Source organism: Lepidochelys olivacea (assembly GCF_965140295.1).
Source record: "Lepidochelys olivacea isolate rLepOli2 genome assembly, chromosome: 2".
NCBI classification, from domain to species: domain Eukaryota; kingdom Metazoa; phylum Chordata; order Testudines; family Cheloniidae; genus Lepidochelys; species Lepidochelys olivacea.
Window position 1 is genome coordinate 195,067,051 of NC_140412.1, and position 16,405 is coordinate 195,083,455.

Genomic DNA, 16,405 nt, shown 5'->3' on the forward strand with positions numbered 1-16,405 from the left:
AACACTACATAATCACTCCAGTTTCAATTATTTTGGTAATTTATTTCAAAATACCTGTCAGCAAATATGTCTGTAACAATGCAGACATACCCAAAAACACCTGCACCTCTCCCTAAAGTAGTCCAGCCATTCCCCAGCAGCCCAGAGACCTGCACCCCAGAGCCCAGGGATCCAGAGGGAAAAACAGCCTGATGCTCAGTCTCCAGTTTGTGTGGCGTTTCCTGCGCACTGCTCTCTCCTTCCCTCCGGGCATATGGGGAACTGAAGCTGCTAGGAACTCTCTACTCTCTCCCCCTCCCCGCAGTGTCTTCTATGTTTGAACGGGGCTGTGCTGGGTCCAGTGGCCCCTAGTGGCAGCACTGTAACCCATCTGCACAAAACACATGAATTTCCGCAAAATTCTGCCTTGCACAGTGGCACAGAATTCCCCCACGAATATCTGATCTTCCATTTGTCTGGCTCCACAAAAAAGTGAAGGGAATGTGCACTGTAATCCAATTAAATCCTCTTTGTGGGGAAGCAAGTAAGCAAGAGGCAACTGCAAGTTGATCCCCATAAAGCAGGGAAACAAAACAAAATGCTGTGTATGTGGCGAATTCTGTGACAAATGCTGAATCCATGGTATTTTGGGGGAAAGCAGATTAATTCCACAGGCACAATTTATTTATAGATAAGCATAGCAGGTGCAGTTGGGGTCAGGATTTTGCACTAAAAATTAGTGTTGGGGAAGAAAATGAATTAAACTCCTGTATGAAATTACTTTCTTCAAAGTTTAGTGCTTTGGAAAAGTAAAGATCTCAATTACTATCATTGTAAACAAAAAGTCTGTTCAGATACTTAGGGTTGTGAGGGTTTGTTTTTTTTTTTTGCTTTTCCCTGCATCTCAAGCTACACACACACATTCAAAATAGCTAATAGTTCAATGTTAACCTAACTTTTGCATTTATGCTTCCACTGTCAGGTGCTTTATCATTGGGTTGCTACCCACCGCTAGAGGGAAATTTATACCGCAAACTTTTACTGATTCCTTCTTACATGTCTGAGATTGAGATGTTGTTGGCCATTGAAATATTCCTAGTTTCAAATGCTAGTAATATTCAGAGTCCGGGTGCCACCAGTCAGACACTTCAAATAGTACTGAAAAGGTTAGTTGGTCAATTTTTAGTACTTTTCTTATGTCTGATTCTCAGTGTATGATGATATAATATCTGGAAGAGAAAAAGTTTGCTCATGCGTTTAATTTTAATTCGCTGTTGTGCTTAGAAAAGAAAATTCCTTTTTTTAAAAAATTAACATTTTTTTTCCTCTGGTTACAGAGGGCAGTAAATATGTACATGAAGAACTTTAAAGAAAAATTATTTCAGATTCAAGTAGGGAGACTAGATACCCTCCCAAATTGTCCAGCACAGTAACAATGCACCGTATTCTCAAAAAGAATAGGATTCTGTGATGTTATTATATAAAACATTGTCCTATACTTAAGCATATAGAAATGTATGGTTGAATCAGAAAACATAGTAACAGTCTTCAAAGAAACACTTTGTCTGTTCTGTTACGGAATATCCCAACCCTCTGTCCTTGGCCTTCTCTGTCTGGAATATTTCATTAGTTACAGCTTTGGAGAGCCCCTGTAAACAGATGATATCCTCTCCTCAATTCTTCTGCTTCTTTAGTTAAAACTAAAGTTGTTCCCTCTGTCTCTGACTCCACTGCCACTCTTGCTAACTTAGACCTTCACTTTGTTCCCAAGACCAGTAATCTTTGTCTGTTCTTCAAGTAATTGCATATGTCCATTATAGTAGGTATGTGGGCATTTTGTGTGCTGGTACCAGAGAGTTTTCCCTAGTTGTACCCACAGAGGTGTCCATCTCTATATCCTGGTGTTCCTCATGCGCCAAGCTAAGGATATAAAGGGTGAAGCCACCCCACCCATCCTTCAGTTCCCTCTTACAGTCCATGATTGGTGGTCGGAGCATGCTGTCTGTTCGTTCCTTCAGCAAACATGCCATTTTTAGTTAGTTTATATTGTTAGTGAAACTTGTTTTGGGGTCCTCGGACCTTTTTTCTTTCCCTGATTGTCCATAGTGCATGGATGCCAGGCTCCACACAGTACCAAGGGAACCCTATGCCAAGGTCCCCTGGCTTCTAACCCTGCTCCAAGTGTTACAACTGATGCCCATGAGCAACCCTCACTCTCACTGCCTGAAGTGCTTGGGTGAGGGTCACATCGGGGACAGGAGTACAGTTTGCTGGGGCTTCAAGACAAGAACTAAAGCAGAGGGAACAGCACCTCTGGTACATCCTCATGGAGGCTGCTCCTCGTCTGCCATTTGTACCATCTCAGTCAACTAGAGGGAGTTCCTCCCCATCTGGGGAGGAACTCCCTCTATGTCTTATCTGGGGAAAGAGACAAAAGGAGATTCCCTTTGTTTGGACAGACCTCAAAGGGCACAACCACTTAGAGCACCCTTAGCTTCTGAAGCTAGAGAAGCAGACAACTTCCATATCCTCTAAGTCCTCAGTGTTTTGACTTCTTAACTATAGAGGCAAGCCACTCTGATACCAAAGATGGAGTGCGCCCTTTGGCCTGCTGCTTCCCAGTGCTGAATCCTAGTAGCATCAAGAATCAAGTAGCAGCTTGACCAGACCAGAGCCGTTGATTCCACTTCCTGTGCTGGGTCCGTCAAGGCCAGCTCCTTCCTCATTGAAGACACTGGAACCCTCACTTCTGCTCACAACTGGGCAAAATCCCATTTTGTCACTGACTATCACAGAGACATACGCAGCTGGGAAGGATCTGCTGAGCCTCTTGGAATTACTCTCATTGATTAGTTGATTGATTGATTAAGACAGTGCCTTGCCAAGCCTGTTGCACATGGGAATCCACATTACTGGGATCTGCTACAGCATCAATGACTTCAAGCAATCTCGATGCTGGCCCTGAGACCAACAGTAACTGCTCTGCTCTGATGGCTAGGAAGCCCCTCATGTTGCTTCTGGTACTGCAGATCCCTCATAGAGCACTGTCCCAATCTCCCATGAAAATACCCGGTACTGCTCCACCCTGGCCTTCAGAGTATTCCTCAGAGTCTGAAGAGGGTTTCTACATCTCCCACTTCAGGGAATCCAGGACTTTCTTCAGGGAACATCGCCCCGTCATAGTAACAACATAGGAGTAATCCTGACGAGCAGATCGAGAGAATGGAGTGCCTGGTTTAGATGCAGCTAGCCTCCGTTACCATACCAACTCCATCATTTTATACCAATAAAAGTTGTGGAGGAAAATCCCCAGAAACTCAGACATTTTGCACCCAGCTACATCAGGGAAGGTTGCTCTCCCTATAAATGAGGTAATTATGTAGCCTATGAAAGCCTTATGCCAAACTCTGTCATCCCTCACACTGACAGAAAAGTGCGCGGAGTGCAAAAACCAAGTTCCTTCATAAAGGTATAAACTGATTTATCAGTACCCCATGTTGGGCTCCCTGGCAGTGGTGGTATTAAATGAAAGACACCACTCAGGTAGAGCAAAAGTAAATCCCAAAGACAAAAACACAAAAAATATTGGACGTTTATTGGCAGATTTATTCAGCTGCAGGGTTACAACTATGCATAGTGAATAGTCAAGCCCTTTTGGCCCATTGTAATTATTCCAATTGGGATAAATTGGCCAAATTCCTTAACAAGCTGCTAGAGAACTCCCAGAGTGAGTTCCAGTCTCTCCTTGTGGAAGTTTATCTGGCTAGAAGGTCTGCACTGCAGGCTTCCTTGGATGCTGCAGATTCAGCTGCAAGAGTCATGGCAATGGCAGTAGTAACCATGTGCTGCTCATTGTGACTGCAGTGATCAGGGATTCCTGAAAAAGTACAACAAGCTATTGAAGATCTCCCCTTTGAGGGTTGTGCCTTATTTTCCTCAAAGACTGATGAAGCTCTAAGTATGCTAAAAGATTCAAAGGCAGTGCTGAAATCACTGAGTCTGTACACACCAGCCCTGAAAAGAACAAAGTTTTGTTCTCCATTTCCACCGAGGCAGCAGTATTACAATGCCTAGACAGGCAGATCAGTACAGGCAGAATCACAAGCAGCAATGGAGGCATCCACATGCCTCAAAGCAGTGTTAGAATCCTTCATCAAGGACAGCATACCAGAGAATCACCCATCCTTCAGGAACAGGTTGTCACATTTCCTAAGTGCGTCGTAGTTCATCACTTCAGATAAGTAGGTGATAAGCATGGCGGAATCAGGATATACTCTGCAGTTCTTGTCTCTCTCACACCTTCCCTGTCCCCCTTCAGGGATCCATCTCATGAATTTACTAAAGCAAGAAAGTGCAGACTCTACATTCTTTGAGACACCTACTCAGTACTGGGGAAGGGGGTTGTACTCCTGCTACTTCCATATGGTTTCCCTCACAACTATTATCCCTTCACTAGATCTGGGAGATTGGTATGCTGCCCTCAACTTTGAGGAATGCTTATTTCCATGTAGCAATCCACCCTGGCCCCAGGAAATTTCTGAAGTTCACAGAAGAACACCACCTCCGTTTTACAATTCTCGTTTGGCCTGTTAGCCACGCTGAATGTTTTCACCAAATGCATGGTGGTAGTAGCAGCCTGTTTCTGCCATCAAGATGTACGAGTGTATCAGTACCTGGACTGGAAGGGGTGGGGTCACTCTCATCAGCACATAAAAAGAAGTTTCAGAGTAACAGCCGTGTTAGTCTGTATTCGCAAAAAGAAAAGGAGTACTTGTGGCACCTTAGAGACTAACCAATTTATTTGAGCATGAGCTTTCGTGAGCTACAGCTCACTTCATCGGATGCATACCGTGGAAACTGCAGCAGACTTTATATACACACAGAGAATATGAAACAATACCTCCTCCCACCCCACTGTCCTGCTGGTAATAGCTTATCTAAAGTGATCATCAGGTTGGGCCATTTCCAGCACAAATCCAGGTTTTCTCACCCTCCACCCCCCCCACACAAATTCACTCTCCTGCTGGTGATAGGAGCATCAGAGCATCACACCTACATGTACATAGCAGACCTAACCAGATCAGCCAAACCATCACCGGTTCATTCACCTGCACATCCGCCAATGTAATATACGCCATCATCTGCCAGCAATGCCCCTCTGCTATGTACATCGGCCAAACTGGACAGTCCCTACGTAAAAGGATAAATGAACACAAATCAGATATTAGGAATGGCAATGTACAAAAACCTGTAGGAGAACACTTCAATCTCCCTGGACATACAATAGCAGATTTAAAGGTAGCAATCCGCAGCAAAAAAAACTTCAGGACCAGACTTCAAAGAGAAACTGCTGAGTTTCAGTTCATTTGCAAGTTTGACACCATCAGCTCAGGATTAAACAAAGACTGTGAATGGCTAGCCAACTACAAAAGCAGTTTCTCCTCCCTTGGTGTTCACATCTCAACTGCTAGAAGAGGGCCTCATCCTCCCTGATTGAACTAACCTCGTTATCCCTAACCTGATTCTTGCTTGCATATTTATACTTGCCTCTGGAAATCTCCACTACATGCATCTAAAGAAGTGGGTATTCACCCCCGAAAGCTTATCCTCCAATACGTCTGTTAGTCTATAAGATGCCACAGGATTCTTTGCCACTTTTACAGAACCAACACGGCTACCCCTCTGATAAAATAAATTTAGGCTATTTGTTACCCTCAAGAGTCAGGTTTGGCAATCAGCTCTAGCAAAATGCACCTGGCTGCATACCCTTATGTTACAAGTAGGACTGTATTCTCTAACCCTATGACCATCAGGTCCCTTAAAGGCCTAGAAAGATTGTTTCCACCTATCAGGGATCCTATCCACAGTGAGAGTTGAACTTAATGTTATCAGTCTTAATGGGGTCCCCCTTTTAAACCATTCAAACCTGCTCACAGTTACCCCTTTCAGCTAATGTGGCCTTCTTAATAGCCATCATCTCAGCAGAAAGAGTAGGGGAACTTCATGCTCTGGTGATGGATCCTCTGTATGCTGTTTTTTAGGAAGACAGTGTAAAGCTTAGGCCAAACCTTAAGTTTCTCTCCAAAATAGTATCTGATTTCCACCTCAACTAACCTCTGTATTTACCTGTCTTCATTACAAAGCCACATGCTCAGAAAGATGAACAAAAGCTCCACACTTTGGATGTTGGCCAAGCACTAGCTTTTTATCGGGAAAGAACAAAGCTTTTTGGGGTCTGTTCCCAGCTTTTCTCCTATGTGGAATGAATGAGGGCATCCTGTAACAGCACCATAGCTGTCCAGGTGGATCATCAGCTTTATTGTCGTGCTACAAGATTAAGGGCATCATGCCTGTGGAAAAGCTCTCTGAACATTCAGCCAGAACATGCTTAGCCTCTAGGGCATTTGTGGGAAATGTCCACAACAGGGACATCTGCAGAACAGCAACATAGTCTTCAGTCGACACCTTTGCTAGACGTTATGCAATGACTATCGCATCAAGGGAAGATGTGAATCTAAGGAAAGCAGTTCAGCATCTCTCTTCCCATAAGACTCCTAGCCCCTCTCCCCGCCCATTGGCAGGTGCTTGGGTAATTGTTGGTCTTTGAGATGAGTTCCATCCATTGCATGATCCATCTTCCTTCCCCAATATATCAGAGTCTATCATCTAAAAGTCCAGTGTGAAGGAACTGAAGGATGGGCAGGGGTGGCTCTGACCTTTATAATGTGGCTCAGAGTATTAGGAATATCAGGGCGCAGGTGTGGCTACACCTACAGGTATTGCTAGAGAAAACTCTCCAGCACCATTGCATGAGACATGCCCACATCTAATGCAATGGACATATGCAACACATCTCGAAGAATAACAGTTACAAGAAAAGGAATAACTTTTTTCTGAGCTTTTCCTCCTGCCCTCCCCCGGCAATCTTTATCCATTAATCATCAACCAGATTATTTCCAGGATACATCCTTCTTTACCCAGGGTGTCTTAAGAAGTTTATTGCCTCTGGGATTCAGTTGAAGTCTTAAACACTTTTCTAGGACTATGATTTTCTATTAAAATTCTTAAATTATTAATATGTATTTGTAGTTTGTCTTGTATAAATAGTTCAACTCTTGATCAGTCCTTGGTTAGTGATGTCAGGTTGTTAGCTGAGGAAAGAAAAGTGCCAGTCTTTTATCTGCTCATAGGTGGCGCTACCTAAGGCAGAAGGAAAAGGAGCAATCCAGTTTCCAGCTTGTTCGTGCCCCCTAAGCAGAAACTCCATTTATTGAGAAGTAGAACAAAATCTGCTACTGACATGGGACATAGCAAGTCATTTTTTAAAAAACTATAGTTGGTGGTGTAAAACTTTACAACCCAAACTAGATAGCCAGATTTAAGTCTGTACTACCGTAACTTTTCTTGTAGGTTTCCCCTATCCTGAAAGGTCTTAAGCACATCCTTTAACTTTATGTACTGTGAATATAGCCACAGGTATGGCCAAGTTCTTGCCAGGTCAGTGCCTAAGATGTTCTACCACTCGTTTCTAATTCTCCCACTCCAGAGTCTAGTAACTCCTGATGGAGTGTGCTATTGTGGAAGCTTGCGACTCATTTGTCACTGAGATGTTAAACTCCTGAAAGCACCAGTATTTTAAAATGTGTTACGTTTTACTTTTTCTGATAGGTGCTAACTTAGTTCATAAACTTCAGAATAATCAGCTATCAGCGTCTAGCAGTTTACAATATTTGCATTAGGAAATATGAACGCAAGGATTTTTTTTACTGTTTTAGTAATTTTGATGCCAATGACTGAAAACCATGTATGAATGACATATCTTAGTGTTTGTGTTCCATGATTTTTGTACTTGTGAAAACTCTTTTGCAGATCCGAAGAACAAAAAGTGCGGAGTAAAGATGACTATCGAGCAGCAGTTGAGAGACTGATTCAAGCTGCTCGTATATCTAATCCAAAGCTTTTTCTTAAGCACATGACAATGAATATTAATATGGAACAGGTTTACAGTTTGGAACATAATTCTGCTCTAAAATGGCTGAAAGAGAATATGAAATGGGCTGGAAAGGTCTGGCTTTTCAGTAGTCATTAGTTGGTAAAGACTTCTTTTTTTTTCTTTTTTCTTTTTTTGAATAGTTGAAGTAATCATTGTTGAAAATAATAAATCAATAGATAGTTCCCACTGTGTTCAGACTGTTATTGATTAACTGTAAGAGTCAACACTTGATTAGATAAGGTTTCAAATCTTAACCTGTTTTTGGAATGTTTATAGATTTTCAGAGATAACATAGGACCAGAATAACTTTTTTCTTGAGGCAGGTATCATTGCATAGATTACCTCACTAGAGTCACTTTAGCCTCCAGTGACTGACATCAGAAATACTCTGAATATGGTTGAATATCCTCCACAGCTGCCAGTTAACTATTTCCTTTTTCCAACTGAGAAATGAGAATCATAATAGATTTTCATTTGTTTTAGTTCTTCAGAATATCTAGGTTACTTTTTGAAGTAGCCATATTTTTTCTATTTTGAGTATTTTTAAACCACCAATCACTATTTATTTGAATTATGCTAGTGACTAGGAACCCTATAAGCATTGTACAAACAATAGAACAGTTTCTGTCACAGAGAGCTCACAGTCTACTTGTCAGACAGGACACAGACTTCCATCTGAAGTGGAAGTGAGTTGGGAAACTGAAGTAACAATATAATGAACAAAATAGTGTAGAACAGAACTCGCATCTTGGCGCTTACCTAAGAAATGCCAGACATCCAATAGAAATGACACCTCCCTTTCTTATCTGCCTTGTCATTTTTTCTAAGATGCAAACTGCCATTTTTCTTAGCTGCCTATCAAGCTTCTGAATTTAAGAGATTAGACAGTTCTGTTTGATCCAGTCCATTAAAACATAGCTAGACATGCACACCATTGGAGAAATTCCTATGAGAAAAGTTCTGCTTAAATTACATGGAACACAAATCCCCAAGCATATAAACCAAAAGTCTTTTATTCAGAACTCCTTTATGATTTTGGAGAATCTTATGCAACTATGTGGTGAGTCATCTTCTCTCCCTTACAGCCTATTTGTTTTCCCCCATACCTATATTTTAAATTATATGGGCATGCAGGGATTATTTGCAGTTCTGATGTTTTCAGTGTGCGAGGCCTCTATGCTTTCATGGACCTACAGCATATATTTTACCCTCCTGTTAATTTTTAATTGTTTCAACATTATATTCACAAATTTATAAAACTAAAATGTAATCTAGTTCATCTGCATAAGTAATTTTAGATAATCTGCTCTAACTAAAGGTTTAGTTTATTTCCTACATAAAAAATGAAATAGATCCTGTCCTACCTGTATCTCTAGGCAAATATTCAGAAAGGCCTGGGAGATGCTGAGTAAAGGCTGAAGATAGTGTGAGTAAAATAATGTTGAATGGTCATAAAATTTCAGAAGCAAAAAAAAAGCTTAACTTCCCATTCCTCCCCTTCATAGGTCGTTGCTGAAGCTAGTCCCCTATGTTTAAAATTTAAGGGAATATCCGTTGGGCACATTATTGGTAAGACTTTCCAGATGAATGCCTTTTTCACCCCAATTACTTTTGAACCAATAACTGGCTTAGAGGTGCCTTATTCCAGATACTCTTCTCTTAATAGAGCTGAATGATCCCTTTTAACTCCCAACCAGTCTCCTTCAGTAAGAAGATTTATGAACTTTGGCCTGTATATAGTCATAAATGTTTAGTAGGTGGGACACAGGACATGCCCCCACTTTCCCTTTCTCTGAATATCTGTTACATCTCTAACTACACATTTTTCTCTTTAAAAAGGTTAGTTTTTTTATTAAATAGTAGGGGCCAGACTTGAAATTTCTCAGCTAGAATAAAGAGACATGTGGTATGGAAGCTTACCATAAATTAGTGATCAGGACATACAGATTCACAAAGAGAGACACAGGGATGGATTTAAGTAGCAGGCTGCAGTTTTATTAATTTAATGCCTCTCTGCAGTATTATCTTCCCTTATTCCCCAGCTCTCACGTACCAGGCATTGAAGTGGGTTCAAAGTGGGGTTACAGAGCTCCATTATATAACCTCTCTCTCTCAGCCTACTCCAAGGATTCAGCTCACTCCTGAATCCTCTCACCCTCGTGTGTACTGCCCCTTCCCCCATCTCTCCTGCCAAACTACTGAATACAGACCGCCTCAGCCCTGGAGCTTAGCTGTCATCAACTTGCTAACCTGGCCACCCTCCTGTGGGCCCAATGCGCTACACAGTGTTGCAGTTACAAAGAGTCAGCCTTGTTTGGGGATGTCTCCTGCGATCACAAAGAAAGGACCCCAGCAAAACTTTCATAGGGACTGTCATAAATATAAAGGGAAGGGTAAACCCCTTTGAAATCCCTCCTGGCCAGGGGAAAGCTCCTCTCACCTGTAAAGGGTTAAGAAGCTAAAGGTAACCTCGCTGGCACCTGACCAAAATGACCAATGAGGAGACAAGATACTTTCAAAAGCTGGGAGGAGGGAGAGAAACAAAGGGTCTGTGTCTGTCTGTAGTCGTCTTGGCCGGGGACAGAACAGGAATGGAGCCTTAGAACTTTTAGTAAGTAATCTAGCTAGGTATGTGTTAGATTATGATTTCTTTAAATGGCTGAGAAAAGAATTGTGCTGAATAGAATAACTATTTCTGTCTGTGTATCTTTTTTGTAACTTAAGGTTTTGCCTAGAGGGGTTCTCTATGTTTTTGAATCTAATTACCCTGTAAGATATCTACCATCCTGATTTTACAGGGGGGATTTCTTTATTTCTATTTACTTCTATTTTTTATTAAAAGTCTTCTTGTAAAACACTGAATGCTTTTTCATTGTTCTCAGATCCAAGGGTTTGGGTCTGTGGTCACCTATGCAAATTGGTGAGGCTTTTTATCCAACATTTCCCAGGAAAGGGGGGGGTGCAAGTGTTGGGAGGATTGTTCATTGTTCTTAAGATCCAAGGGTCTGGGTCTGTAGTCACCTAGGCAAATTGGTGAGGCTTTTTACCAAACCTTGTCCAGGAAGTGGGGTGCAAGGTTTTGGGAAGTATTTTGGGGGGAAGGACGCGTCCAAACAGCTCTTCCCCAGTAACCAGTATTAGTTTGGTGGTGGTAGCGGCCAGTCCAAGGTGTAATATTTTGTACCTTGGGGAAGTTTTGACCTAAGCTGGTAAAGATAAGCTTAGGAGGTTTTTCATGCAGGTCCCCACATCTGTACCCTAGAGTTCAGAGTGGGGGAGGAACCGTGACAGGGACAAACATAAGCCTTGTAACAGTTTGGTTTCTAGCACCCTATTGCCTGAACTCTCTGGGAATCAGAATCCTCTTATGCTGTGCATGTCACCACAGGCGCCAACTTTTGTCGGTGCCGGTGGGTGCTCGTGCCCCAACTCTGCCCCTGCCTGCCTCTATTGGTTCCCTCCCCAAATCCCCAGCCCAGCCCCGCCTCCTCCCCCAAGTGCTCCAAGTTCCCCCTCCTCCTCCCTCCCAGGCTTGCTGCACGAAACAGATGTTTCATGGCGCAAGCGCTGGAAGGGAGGGGGGAGAAGCGGGACGCAGCAGCGCGCTCAGGGGAGGAGGTGGAGGTGAGATGGGGCGGGGTGGGGAGCTGCTGATGGGTGCAGAGCACCCATCAATTTTTCCCTGTGGGTGCTCCAGCCCCTATGACTGTCACTGCATTAATAGTGAAGGAAACTGTACCAAAATTAAGAACTAAGGCCAATAATGCCTTCTCCATTACAGCAGCAAACGGATATCTGGTCAGATAGCCGTCATACCAATGTACAAATAGTGGGCCAGGCTCAACTTTCCATAGGGCTAGAAAGGCTTTCACTGCATTTATACAGCACAGATAGTAATCTGGTGGGGGTTGGACTAGATGACCTGAGGTCCATTCCAACCCTAATCTTCTATGATTCTATGATAGTCATCCAAGTGTTCTCTTAGCAGCACCAATTTGCTTTTCCTGTTTGTTTTCAAATACCTCAAATGGACACAAAATGCTCTTTGTGTAAACCTTACATCAGTTATTTCTAATGCATGCTTGGACTTGTCCCCTGCTGCCTGTGGCACCCGCTCACTAACCCTAAAAGTACCAAACAAATGCATCTTTAAATAGAACTGCCTCCATCCTAGGTAGAGCATCCAATAACCCTAACAAAATCTGTATTTTTATGCGGTGTTTGTTGTCTTCCCTGCATCTGTCACCTTTGGACCATCTCTCCAAGACCTTCTTTACTAAGAATTCTCTACATGGGTTAGGAACTCCTGCTAGTTCTGCACCAAAAGAACAGACTAGCTAGATGACCAGATATAGTGGATGAAACCAATCAGTGGTGCATCAGATTTCTTGTATGCTTGGGGATGGGCCAAAGATGCTGGAGGCCTTCCCTAGCACTAAATTCCCTGAACTCAACATGTTGTAAACCCTGAGTTTCCTGAAATGTTTTTTTTCTGCTTAAAATTTCAAATTTTCAGTGAAAAATCAAAACATTTTATTTGAAAACTTTCAATTCAGAAATGCTGCCAAATGCTAGGAGTTGTCGTTTGGGTGCTCTATACTCCATTTTCCTCTGTGGGCTGGTGTCTCTGGCTGAACTATAATTCTCATGATGTACCATGTTCTCCCTTCTTACTGAGCACTTGCAGTACATCATGGAAGTCACGGGCTGTGAAGTATCGTGGGAGAGGTCATAACTGGGGAACTTCGGCCACAGAGGAGAATGGAGGCATGAAGCAGCCAAACAACAACCCCCAGGAGGCACTGTTGCAATATTCCTAATCAGTTTTTTGTTTGGCTGGGGATTTGGGGGTGGTTCCATTTTTTGACAGAAACTCAAAATTATCTAGTGAGAAAAGACATTTTTCATTTAATCAAAAACCTAATTTTGTCAAAAACCAGTTTCAGTGGAAAATGTTTGATCTACTAAAGGTAAAGCCAATGGAGGAGAGAGAGAATCAGCAGGTGACATCACAGAAACCTGCATAATTATACAACCAATTTGCTTACATGACTTATTGACTGGCATTTATTAGGATGCAAAAACACCTAATACTTTGTATAGATTTACATGTAATGCTGACATGTTGTAATAGTTACAACGCTTTTAACTTTTTGAATATTAACTCTTTAAATATTTTGTGACCCTTGCCCTAACGTCCCACAATTTAACATTTAAATTGATAAAAATAAAAAAAAGTTCAAAAATAATCAATATCCATCAAAATTATGAAAAAAAATAAAATTCTGTCAATTCTAGGTAATAGTCATGGACTTCATATATTGCCTATTACTACTGAATTTAACTATATGTTAATGCTTTGCATTGAATCCCAAACACCATTGTTATTGTGTATGTAAAGTGCTCAAAAATCTATTAGAATGTTGTGAAATTCTATTTGATCACCAACTTGCCAGAAATAAGGATAAGGGCTGTATTAGCATCTGGCCATCAACCTCAGGGCTGTACTTTGTGTGTTTATTTAAAAGGAATACAGTGTCCCCTTTAAAAAAAGAAAAGGAGTACTTGTGGCACCTTAGAGACTAACAAATTTATTTGAGCATAAGCTTTTGTGAGCTACAGCTCACTTCAGCGGCTGTATACTGTGAAAAGTACAGAAGATCTTTGTATACACACAAACCATGAAAAAATGGGTGTTTACCACTACAAAAGGTTTTCTGTCCCCCCCCACCCCACTCTCCTGCTGGTAATAGCTTATCTAAAGTGATCACTGGCCTTACAATGTGTATGATAATCCAGTTGGGCCATTTCCAGCACAAATCCAGGTTTTCTCCCCCCCCCCCCCCCAAACACTTCTAGTGCAGGAATAAGTATCAATTGCTGGGTAGCTGCCATGTATCAGAGCAGTAGCTGTGTTAGTCTGTATCCACAAAAAACAACAAGGTATCTCGGGGCCCCTTAAAGATAAACAGATTTGTTTGGGCATATGCCTTCGTGAGTAAAAAACCCACTTCTTGATGTGGGTTTTTTACCCACGAAAGCGTATGCCCAAATAAAGGGGTTAGTCTTTAAGGTGCCACCAGACTCCTGTTGCTGGGTAGCTGCGTTCACAAGCAGTGAAAATTGATTTCCAGCTCAGAGACAGAGCAGCGTGGGGCTCCCCAGCCAGGCTAGCTACTCCCGGTGCGTGGGTGGAGACATTGCCAAGCCCCCACTCGCAAACTCCCGGGGAGGAGGAACTCGCAGCAGCGGGAGCTCAGGGGCGCGCGGCCGGCGGCCCCGCACAGCTGCTGCGGCGTGTGCGGTTACAGGCGAGGCCTTCGAGGTAACAGGGCGAAACCCCCGACGTGACGCGCGCGCTTCCTTGCTGGAGCGGTGGAAGCCTGAGGAGCCCGCTAAACTCCGGCCGGTTCCGCTGGGCTGAAGTCACCGGCGCTGGGATGGGACTGCGGGGCGCCGGCGTCGCGAGCCTGGGGCCTGCCGCTGCGGAGGAGCCCGGTAACGGCGGCAAGGCCCAAGGGGGGGGGGGCGGGGAGAGTCCGTTCATCGCGTTTGCGGGGCTGGGGGCCGGGCTCCGCCGTCGCTCGGCAGCTGGAGCGTCACGTTCGGCCTCCGAGAGGTCAACAGCCGCCGCTGGGGCCCGGCCGAGCTCTCGCGCATGCGCGGCTACACTTGCTGTCTCTCTTGGTCGCAGGTTGGAGAAATGCGCGAGGTGACGCGGCTGCGCGCGACCCCGGACCAGCGCGCGACCCGGAGCGTGGGCGGAGCCGGAGGCGGAACCGGCCCGGGAGGTGGGAAGGTGACGGCGGCGACCCCGCCCCTCAGGCCGCTCCTCCTTCTCCCTGTCGGGAGCGGGGGGGCGGGTCACTAGTGTCAGGTCCCTGCGCCCGTGCCCCGCGATGGGGACCGAGCCCCGGCAGGCGGGGGCCGCTGTCACGACGCTGAGGTAAGGAGGCGCGCGGGGTTCTGCGCCCACGGGCCCTTCCGAGGCCTACGACCCCTCGGGAGCGGCCCGTTGAACGTGCTAACGGCCCCAGGCAGTGAGCGGTTTCCACGTGACTCATTTAAATCATCCCGCTGCCCCGGGGAGCGAGGCCGGGGGCGGCGCTTTCCCGTCACGCGGTGGACGGGGCCCCTGGCGCTTTTGAAGGCAGCCCTGTTTGTGCCCGGATTGTAACCCCGGTGTTGTGCGGGGCCAGCTGACGAGCGCTGCCCGCGCCCGCTTTGGCTCGGGCGCACCCTCGGAGAGACTGGATGTTAAACCAATAACCCCGTGGAAACGCAGTCCGCCGGGCGGGGCGGCTGTGTCTGAGCGGCCCTTCGTGGGGTCTCGGGGTCGGGCGGCTCTGCTCAGGGGCTGGGTGCAGACTAATGTCCCCTGGGCTGTAATACTTGGGGCTAGTTTAGGTGGTTGGGTTTAGATGATGTTGGGGGCCTGCGATATGCAAGAGGTCAAGGTGCCCTCTGGCCTTGTACGCTGTGGATGGTCAAGAGCTGGAAGGCACTTGGCTTGTGTTGTGTTTTGTAAACTTCTTCTGTAGTATGCTGAGCGTGCAAGCCGCCAGGCCGTGTGGGTTCTGGCACCCTGCGCAGCTCCTCTGGAGACCAGGCTAAAACTCCTCCTTTCCTGCCTCTCACAAAAGGCTTTGATTTGGAACTGCAGTTACATGACTGCATCTCAGATCTCTCACATAATGCAACATAGGCCCAACAGGTGTCCGCCTGAGGCAGCAAAATGTTTAGTCACGTGTTAATGGTGTGGGTTTCAACATGGTGTCTCTTAAATTTTCCTGTTGACAAATCAGCCCTGATTCATTCTCTCTTGCATGGAGCTAAAGACTCGCATTTTAGATTTTAATTTTAAGGCCGTTTTTTACAGTCTGGAGGTAGAATTTGCTGGATGCTTCATGAAATATTTTAAGAACTTACTCAGTCTTTGAATTTTTGTAATTTACTTTGCACTGCTTATGACCACTCTGAATTTGCCTGAGGTAGCAAAAAGCCACAGAACCAGCTCTAGTGTTGTACTCCTAACCTTTGGAAATATTGTAGCTAAAATATTTATATGAATGTTTGTTTGGTTAACTCCGTGTATACTGTTGTTGAAATAGCCATGCTGCAGTCTGGCTAATTAGGGAAATGGGTAGTTGCTTCAGCAGGCATAAAATTAGAATCTAAAATAGTGTGTGATTTGGTGAAAGAAGATGTCTGTAAAGAATGTGTTGGGATTTTTTAAATTGTTTTAGAAAAGTAATCAAATTGTTGACTTAACTGGTTAACCATAGCAGATTTTGTGCTGTATGAGAAAAGTGAATATTTCCTTTGTATTTAACTCCTTCAGCTTTTGCCTGTTCATGACATCTGTCATTCTTACTAACATTGGTATACCTGGAATGTTCAGTTATTCAGTTCAGCATGCTGCTGGGAATGCTC

The 16,405-nt window shown here is 44.3% G+C and overlaps 2 protein-coding genes across 4 annotated transcripts in view; both read left to right on the top strand.

Moving 5' to 3' along the window:
- TOPAZ1 (testis and ovary specific TOPAZ 1) overlaps positions 1-8,113 on the top strand; it is a 99,176-nt gene extending 91,063 nt beyond the window's left edge. Inside the window, exons 19-20 of the mRNA XM_084618261.1 lie at positions 962-1,145; positions 7,849-8,113. Coding sequence (XP_084474387.1) covers positions 962-1,145; positions 7,849-8,068 — 404 coding nt within the window. The 3' untranslated portion in view covers positions 8,069-8,113. The remainder of the gene's footprint in view (positions 1-961; positions 1,146-7,848) is intronic.
- A 5,711-nt stretch (positions 8,114-13,824) lies between these two features.
- TCAIM (T cell activation inhibitor, mitochondrial) overlaps positions 13,825-16,405 on the top strand; it is a 45,475-nt gene continuing 42,894 nt past the window's right edge. The window contains exons 1-2 of one of the 3 annotated variants that reach the window (XM_084620881.1): positions 13,825-14,297; positions 14,667-14,918. The gene's annotated coding sequence lies outside the window, so the exon portion shown is untranslated. Of the gene's footprint in view, positions 14,298-14,320; positions 14,919-16,405 lie in introns of those variants that run through there. The other 2 variants (XM_084620883.1, XM_084620882.1) reach the window with 2 other exon arrangements.